We start from the raw sequence: 9439 nt of genomic DNA, 5'->3' as shown, positions 1-9439 counted from the left end.
AGGCTCGTAAGGTCCAAGGCCAACGGAGAATGTCGTTCTGCGAGTCTCGCCCGCCCCGATCCTGGGGCAGGCGAGGCGGTTAAATTCCAGCACTTGTGTCCGACTGGTTTAGTCTCTCATTGAAAAGACAGTAGCTTCAACACAAAATACTGCTATGTTTTTGTGCTCTAATTCTGAGTTGGTGCCTGAAACCATAACATTCTGACTCGCATGACGAGAGTGCTACCACTGGACCACATTGACCCTTCAGGCTTATCTCTTGTAATAAGGGGTAGTGGTCATCCTGAGGTTTGTGAGGGAGCAGCAGAGTAGGAATCAGGATGTTGGTGCAGAAATGAATGAGGTAAGGGCCGGGATTTTCCCTCCCATTCGCTTTGAGCAGGTTTGGCGGTGAGAACCGAAAATATCGAGAAGGTCTCAGTCATATTTCACGTCAATGTGAATGCAAGACACGATTGGCCCCTCAGCCGTCAGTAGTGGACTGCATTTCCTACCATTCAACTTTGCAAATTTGCAACAAATTAACATATTGTTATTGGACCCATACGCCAGAATCATATCCCCGTGTCAAAGCGCATCAAAGGCAGCATGATGGTAAGGGTCTAGTGGAACAGAAAAGGGAGATTTCAAGACAACTTTTCCTTTTACTTTTCCTTTTTTTGTCTTCTGGCAAGGGAAAGAGATGCTACGGGGGTGCTGGATTGGGTGAGATGGCTTATAAAGCAGAAGTGTGAGGAGGGCTGTGCTGGACTGCGGGAAGGTGGCAGCAGGTGGTGGGGTGTGCCAGTGAGAATGGATATGGAGAGAAAGAGGCGAAAGTGGTTCAGATGGAGGAGTCCATGGGATCAAATAATGATTCCTGGAGGGCATACTGAAGGATACAAAATTGGCCTCAATACAGAAGAAAGAGGGTGGTTGTAGAGGGTTGTTTCTTAAATTGGAGGCGTGTGACTAGCAGTGTGCCTCAGGGATCAGTGTTGGGTCCACTGTTATTTGTCATTTATGTTAATGATTTGGATGAGAATTTAGGAGGCATGGTTAGTAGCCATGGTTAGATGACACTAAGGTTGGTGGCGTAGTGGAAGAAGGTTATCTAGGATTGCAATGGGATCTTGATCAATTGGGCCAATGGGCTGATGAATGGCAGGTGGAGTTTAATTTAGATAAATGCGTGGTGATGCATTTTGGTAGATCAAATCAGGGCAGGGCTTACTCAGTTGATGGTAGGGTGTTGGGGAGAGTTATAGAACAAAGAGATCTAGGGGTACAAGTTCATAGCTCATTGCTGACCTCATGATTGCTGGCCTCCCAATCACTGGCCCACCGGAACACCCCTGGGCCAGCCCCAATGTTTCTCAACCACACCCCCCCCTAACAATGGCAGCCCCGGTTGCCCCCTCCCTCCCTCCCTCATCGATCCCACTTGCAGAGTGGCAGCGGGTCACCCCCCTATAGGCTCTGCCCCTTGTATGCCCTGTCCACTCTGGCTCCATCCCCTTGGCACTGCCCTGTGGCTAGTGGGTAGTGCCTGTGTGTCTCTTGGGCAGTGCCAGGGTGTCAGGCTGGCATGCCCAAGGAGCACCCCTCCTTTGTCCCCGACCTCCCGGGAGGAGGGGGGGAGGCCTCAGTGGACTATGTCCCCACCAGCAGGGTGAGATCTCCTGTTCCCTGTTAGTGGAGAGCAGTTGTAAACCCTGCTGGAGGGAACCACTCCCGCTGCTCAAGCTGCGCAGCAGACTGGGAGAATCTCAGCCAAGTTGTTGTCATTTATGCAAATAATGGCATAAATATTGCCTGCGGAGGCTCACATGGTTAAATCATATTTTAAAGTTATCATTTGCGTGCGACATCAACAGTTTTACATTAAAAGAATGACATATTTGTCTTTGCTTTATACTTCACCCTTGGGACTTTTTATCACGTTAAAGGCACTGTATAAATATAAATTGTTGTTTCAATTCATCTCCTCTTAATCTTCATGATTCACGATGAGATTTGGTTTCGCAGGTACCAATAACCCTCCTGTTAACTCAACCAAGAGGCTATACTCTTCATTGGTGAGTCTGATTAGCATTAGATAGCTCAACTGAAGGGGGCATTATCGTTATCTCCTTATTCAGTGCTAGCCACATTCACTTTCTACCAGGGATCACAAGATGAGCAATCAGGAGCAGAAATGGCACTTTATTTTTGCCCCTCACCTGAGCCCAGGAACTCTTTGGCCAATTTTGCGCCGTCGGACCCTCCGGCAATAACTAAGATCAGCTAAATCAGTATGGGCCAGTTGAGCTTTGTAATACTGGGACCATATTCTTGTTCCAAGATGTTTGTTAAACTGTCCTGATGGTTGCGCAAACAGTGGATGAGGGCTCCAATTCTGGTTCTAATTGCAGCGTTAACTTTCACACATTTAATTTACAGCTGTTATCCATATCAAAAATCTGTGGCAAGAAAATAAACCTTGCAGACAATAGTAAAAATTCTCTGGAATGCTGAGTCCGACTGAAAGCTTTTGTGGATTTTGTTCTTCAGATTTTTATACACGCCAATTTTCTCCCCTTCTTTTGACTCTACCAAGCTAAAGTTCAATGAAACTGGACACCTTCTGAAACGTCATCCAAGTGACCATTATTCATGTGCAAGCCTTGAGGGTGAAGATTAGCAGGAATCACTGACGCACATGATTCTTTGCTCACCTAATTTTTGTACACACTTCCAACAAGGATTGGTCGGCACGGATCAAGAGGAGGCTCAGTTTGTTCTTCATAATTTAGGGGCAGCAAGGTCAGATGTGACACCCCGATCTTTGACAGAGCTCGTTCACCCAGACCAAGAGTTGGATTGGATGTCTCAGACACTCACTAGCTGAAATCATTGGACCACCAGGGGAGCTCAAGCTGCTTGTTCTTGCTACTTGAGCAGTCAAAACGCTCATCAGCTATTTCAACTGAGATTGTAATTGGAATCAGACACTGCCTGTAATAAGCAAAGATGAAATAAGAGATCACTTCACAGTAAATTGCACCATTGGCATCAGCTGCCAGGAATTCAAGCGCATTTTCTGCTCACAGAGCATCAAAAGGACAAGCAAAATTTAAAGACAAAATTGTTTGTTCAGTACGGTGGCACAGTGGTTAGCATTGCTGCCTTACAACACCAGGGACTTGGGTTCAATTCCTGGCTTGGGTCACTGCCTGTGCATGTTCTCCCTGTGTCTGCCTGGATTTTCTCCAGGTGCTCCGGTTTCCTCCCACAAGTCCGAACGACGTGCTGATGAGGTGCATTGGCCATGCTAAATTCTCCCTCTGTGTACTTGAACAAGTGCTGGAGTGTGGCGACTAGGGGATTTTCACAGTAACTTCATTGCAGTGTTAATGTAAGCCTAGTTGTGACTAATAAATAAAGTAGAATTGTTTTACCAGTGCAATTTGAACTTCTGTTATCCTACTGATTGTATCTGCATCTGATTCTTACACTGAATTGAAAAATATCAATTTGCTTATTTTGAGTTGCTCCAAATTAATTACACCTGCTATAAAAATGTCATAGAAAAAGAATCATTGCTTATAATATAGATAACCGGCTTTTTACAACAGTAAATAGCAAGTGATTTGAAACTGGATACAAAGAGGCAGATGGGAGGCCAAGTTAGAAAACTGAATTCTAATGGGGAAGAAAGCTATTGAAATGCCTAATATACTGTGGCCATTTTGTATATTTGTCCTTGTTTTCCTAGCCACTGACGAGAAATATTCAGACACCTGGACTATATCCAGTTTAAAAAACAAATAACCCTATTATTTCTGTACATAGTTTCATTTTTGCAATGATCAACATGCCATCATAACCTTATGTCATGTCCCTAAGTCATGAAAGAGATGGTAAACTGTACAAATCAAGCCTTACCTATTTTTCTGGTTTAAAAAGTGGACCTTGCAGTGGACCTTGCAGAACCAAAAAATGGCTGCTACGGGTCACATGATTCACAAATTAGTTACTGTTTCTGGAAATTTCCCACAGTAGTTGCTGGAAAATGCTCAACCCTCATCTCATGCCTCTCATTATGAGGACACATTACAATCAACAAAACCAGGGACCAGCAAACAATCTGGTTCTATAACAAAGGGAGAACCATCAAAACCTGTTATACCTGCAGAGGCTTTAAAATCTATCTCTTAAGGTAAACAATGGATTTTAATCAGAGCAAGGGAAACTGCTTGTTAGCTTGCAACTGACATATTAATGGACAACAACGCATCAGCATCTGGTCTTTGGACAGTTTAAATATTGCACTTCTAGACTTGCAAATCAGTCTGTTGTTTAACTCCAGCCTGCAAACATCAAAGCAGGACTCCAGGCTGGCCAGCAGCCTGCACCAAGTCTAAGCCTCCTGGAAGCCTAATTTCTCTGGAAAATCCCTGTCAGTGGCTGCTGAACAGACTAAGAGTACAATATACAAACCCCATCTCACTGCGTCCCCATCATCGTTAAAGGAATTCCTCAACTCCTGCTTCAGTTAACTGAACCCACCTGAACTGTAGCTCCTCCATGAAGGAACCCTCACTCGACTCTGATTTCCTGGATTCTGGTAAGCACTTGAACTGATATCCATACCTGTGGTGCTGATTCTTTTTAAGTTATTCTTAATTATAAAAACCCTTTGTTCCTATCTTCTTATTATGTGCTTGCATTTCATAACCCTCTAAAGAAGGTTGAATAAAGAGAGATAAAATTGATCTAATCTTTGTCTTATAAGGGTGAACTGTCCTGGGCTCACCCCCAAGAAGAAGCATCCTTTCCATGTCCAGGTTGTTGAAACCATTCAGGATCTTATATACTTCAATCAACTCATTGTTCTAAACTCCAGTGGAAACAAGCCCAGCCTGTCCAACCTGACACTTTAAAAATTGGCCTCACAAACAGAGGATGGGTTGGGGAAACACGCCACAGGCTATTTCAAAAAATTAAGCTCTTTGTTCATGGACAGACAGTGAGCGAATGAAGGAGTTCAGTTTTGCTTCTCTCCTGTGTCTGCAATGCTGAGGAAACATTCCAGTGATGTCCGCAAGAAATGCTGTATTAATGGAGGTACCATCCCTTCAATGAGATCTGTGGCCTTATTTGCCCTTTGAGGTGAATACCAAAGAAACCCCCCCCCCCCCCTCTCCCTAACCCCCCACACTCCCAGCATTATTTCAAAGAAAGGCAGGCAGTTCACATGGTTCTTTCCTCAATAAATTAGCATTGCCAACTGACCAGGATTTACCCCGAAGTCTCCAGGAATTAAAGATTGATCCTCTGGACACTGCTGAACCTGCGAGAAACTCGGAAAAGAAAGTTCATTAAGTCTCAAGAAAATTGTGCTTTCTTTCTTCATTTATTTACACACTTTTGTTTATTAGTTGTAAGCATATTGAAGGCGAGGGAAACATATCCTCCAATGGAGTAAAGTTTTTTTTCTAATATCATGAGTAGGCTTACATTAACACTGCAATGAAGTGACTGTGAAAATCCCCTCGTCGCCACACTCCGGCGCCTGTGTGGCAACACTAAGGGAGAATTTAGCATGGCCAATGCACAGTCTTTCAGACTGTGGGAGGAAACCAGAGCAGCCGGAGGAAACCCACAGAGACATGGAGAGAACGTGTAGGCTCCGCACAGAGAGTGACCCAAACCGGGAATTGAACCCAGTTCCCAGGCATTGTGAAGCAGCAGTGCAAACCACTGTGCCACCGTGCTGTCCTACGAACAGTAGTTAGGAGTTTCTTTGCTCTCCAACTGGTGTGAATAGGTATTGTGCAGTGAGGATGAACATGTTGGTTAACAGTGGTGAGGGAGGGTAGAGTGGCAGGGTGCTTCAGAGAGGAGACTATCTGACCGGCCATTCAGCTATTTGTGTGGATCCAGATGGAGAAGGAGTGCTCACCCCTTGGCTCAGCAAAACATTCTGTGGGTTTGGCCTCGTCTCTCTCTGTTTCATCTTCCACTCCTACCTCTCAAAGACCTAAATGGAGGTCGAACCAACATCGAACCTGATTGAAATTTATCAGACCCTGAATATCGAGCAGCATTTGGATTTTTTAAAACGTACTCTTCCACGGGATGCGGGTGTCTCTGGCTAGGCCAGCATTTATTTGCCTTCCCTAATTGCCTTTGCGAAGATGGGGATGAGCCATTTTCTTGAACACTGAGTTCATATTGTGTAGGTGCACCCACAACGCTGTTAGGAGTTCATTCCGGTATTTTACCCAGTAGCAGTGAAGGAACAGTGATATATTTCCAAGTCAGGATATTGTGGAGGGAAACATGCAGGTGGTAGCGTTCCCATGCACATGCTGTCCTTGTCCTTCTGGGTGGTGGAGCTCACAGATTTGATGAATTCCCCTCACCTCCCACCAACCCCCATATCGCATTCATCCTTTTAATCGCACCCAATTCCCAGCCGCCTGCATAGATTCCCCTGCTCCTTCCATTCCCCCATATCCCCCTATGCTCACTTACCCAGTATCCACTATGGGCAAACTTTATGAGCCCCATAATAACATTAGAAAGTCTTTGAGATGCTAAGGAAGCTGTCAAATTCTTAAATAGCCATTCAAACTCCACTTGGAAAAAAAAACATTTCTTTTAGGAACTCATAAGAAATGACAATTAAACAAACAGGCATTTATAAACCACTTCGAAAACATAATCCGGACTTTATGAAAGTTGTGGTGGTTTTCAAATCACCCCCTCAACAATGGAATTGCCAGGATCAGTATTACTGAGTGCAGAGTCGTGATCCAGATCTTTATCTTCTGTCCTTGAAAGTAGCAGAGGACAGAGGAAATGGGGTCAGGAGTCCTGAAATCATGTCTCCCATGCCTCTCCCCCCTCTCCCCCACTAGATGTGGGTTTGTTACTCATCTGGACTACAAAATCCAGCTAAGAGAATCCAACTTTTTTTGAAAAGTAGGGGGGCTGGGGGGGTGGAGGTTGAATGAGCAGCAATGGGGGGTCACGGGGCTGGCCAGTGATCGGGTTGGCCAGCGATTGGGAGGCCAGCAGTGCGGGGTCACTGCGCTTGCACCGATCTCTGCACTGACAGATCAGCGCGTGCGCAGTGGCCCGCTCAGCGCTATGCTGCTGGCCTCCCCAGCGGGAATAGGCCACGCCCCCTGATTTTCAGAGTGAATCTCGCTCGGGCACTCTGCAGTGCTCGGAGTGTTGGAGCTTCACTCTGAAAATCACGCAAACAAAACCAATAGGAGTTACTCCAGGTTTCATGTGAATTCGGCACTTCGAACTCTTTTGGGAGAATTGGCCTCCGTATTGTCATCTGATTTAAACTTATCCGAAGGCCTGTTTCATGCCTACTACTAAAAATCAGGACTAAAGGGGTTTTGAAACATTTGCTCTAAAATACATATCCAGCTGCAGTCAAGTGAGTGGTAAGGAGCTAGGGAAAATTAAAGTAAAATAAAGTTAAAGTTTATTTATTAGTCACAAGTAAGGCTTTACATTAACACTGCAATGGAGTTACTGTGAAATTCTCCTAGTCACCACACTCTGGCGCCTGTTCAGGTCAATGCACCTAACCAGCACGTCTTTCAGAGTGTGGGAGGAAACCAGAGCACCCGGAGGAAACCCACGCAGACACACGATAGACAGTGATCCAAGGTGGGAATCGAACCCAGGCCCCTAGCACGGTGAGGCAGCAATGCTAACCACTGTGCCACCGTGCCACCCCAGTATCTCCCACCATCTATCTCTCTCCTATCCACAACAACCTAAATGGTCAACTGCAGCCTTGATGGAAAATTCCTGAGGTATTTCAGCCACTTACAAAATCACCAGTGAAGCTGAATTTCACTGAGAATTCAGGTCTCTCACAATCAATTTCTAATTTGATTCAAAATGATCCACCGGGGATTGTTTCAATGAGATTTTAAGAACAATCTACAAAAAGGCAGAATTTCACTAATTTCTTCTAGGGAAAGAAACGTGTAAGGAACTCAGAAATATCTTTCCCATTTGTGGTTTTTTAAATAATTTCTATAGCACGTCTTATGTCTGCTTGTAATATACAAAATTGTATGTTCCTGAATGCCATTTATTTTATCATGGGGTTTGATTCTGAAACTGATATGAATTGGGAAAAGGAGGAAATAGGATGTTTATTATTTGAAACCAAAAGTCCTGTTGGAGAGAAAAACAGTAATTCTCAGGGTAGGCATTCCTGGAAGAGACGTGGCAGTGGCAGTTTTATCCAGTGTTTATCATTTGGTTTATTCCTTCACAATCTCCTTAAGTGAAAATGTTGGAGAGTTATCATTAACAACAACCAGGTGACAGGGCAATGTCTTCCAATGTGTTGTGGAAGAGTTAAAATATTCACGTGAGAATGTTGACTGAGGGTGGTCACCATCGGTGTGAATTATTTGAAATCATAGAAACCCTACAGTGCAGAAGGAGGCCATTCGGCCCATCGAGTCTGCACCGACCACAATCCCACCTAGGCCCTACCCCCACATATTTACCTGCTAATCCCTCTAACCTACGCATCTCAGGATTCTAAGGGGCAATTTTTTTAACCTGGCCAATCAACCTGACCCGCACATCTTTGGACTGTGGGAGGAAACCGGAGCACCCGGAGGAAACCCACGCAGACACGAGGAGAATGTGCAAACTCCACACAGACAGTGACCCGAGCCAGGAATCGAACCCAGGACCCTGGAGCTGTGAAGCAGCAGTGCTAACCACTGTGCTACTGTGCCGCCCGAGGTCTAATATCATCCCCATGATTTCCCCCTAAAGGAAGAGGAAGTCGGGCAGCCTCAAGTGCAATCATAAGGGATGACTTCCATTTCAGAGGAAAGGTAAATAGGCCGTTGATAGCACTTTGGAATTAGCTTTCTGTCGGATAGTTTTTTTTGGTTTACTCTCTTAACCAAACAAAGCCCATGGATGATGTGAGAAGTGTCAGTGTGCTGTTACTGCTCTTCCAGTTTCAAATAAAACCAGCATTGGCCGTCCAGGAGATGCATGTGGGTTACAAGATTCAAGATGAATTTGATCTCTCGAGTGTTTACAATGTATCAAACCAAACCAGGAAATGGGTTGATTAATAAGAAATAACTACCCTTAGAGCGGGCGTGAGGAGAGCCTCTAGATAGAAGTGTTGAATTTCAAATTCTGGCTGCCTTTGGTTACCGTGCAGTATCATTTGCTGGAACTGTTTATAAATAGATTTCGTCGTTTGAAATCTTTTATGTTGAATTTGCGGCCCTGATTAACCTCTGGTTGCGAATCCATATCAAGCATTATAATTAGATGCTCCAGCTCCCTCGGAGCGACTGAACATTTATCAGCACATGTTGTTTGGTACTTGTGGTGAAGTAAAAGAAATGAGGAACATGACATCATTGCAACCAACTAATGTTATCTCAGAAACATGCAA

General features: G+C 44.7%; 1 protein-coding gene across 2 annotated transcripts in view; it reads left to right on the top strand.

Annotated features, from left to right (window-relative positions):
* Positions 1–4237: 4237 nt before the first annotated feature.
* Positions 4238–9439, top strand: part of LOC144508481 (uncharacterized) — a 324608-nt gene continuing 319406 nt past the window's right edge. For both annotated transcript variants that reach the window (XM_078236441.1, XM_078236438.1), the window contains exon 1: positions 4238–4588. In XM_078236441.1, the coding sequence (XP_078092567.1) occupies positions 4549–4588 (40 nt within the window). In that variant the 5' untranslated portion in view covers positions 4238–4548. The remainder of the gene's footprint in view (positions 4589–9439) is intronic.

Source organism: Mustelus asterias, chromosome 20 (assembly GCF_964213995.1).
Source record: "Mustelus asterias chromosome 20, sMusAst1.hap1.1, whole genome shotgun sequence".
NCBI lineage: Eukaryota > Metazoa > Chordata > Chondrichthyes > Carcharhiniformes > Triakidae > Mustelus > Mustelus asterias.
Note: the sequence above shows the minus strand (reverse complement) of the source record. Positions and strands in the feature narration are given on the sequence as shown.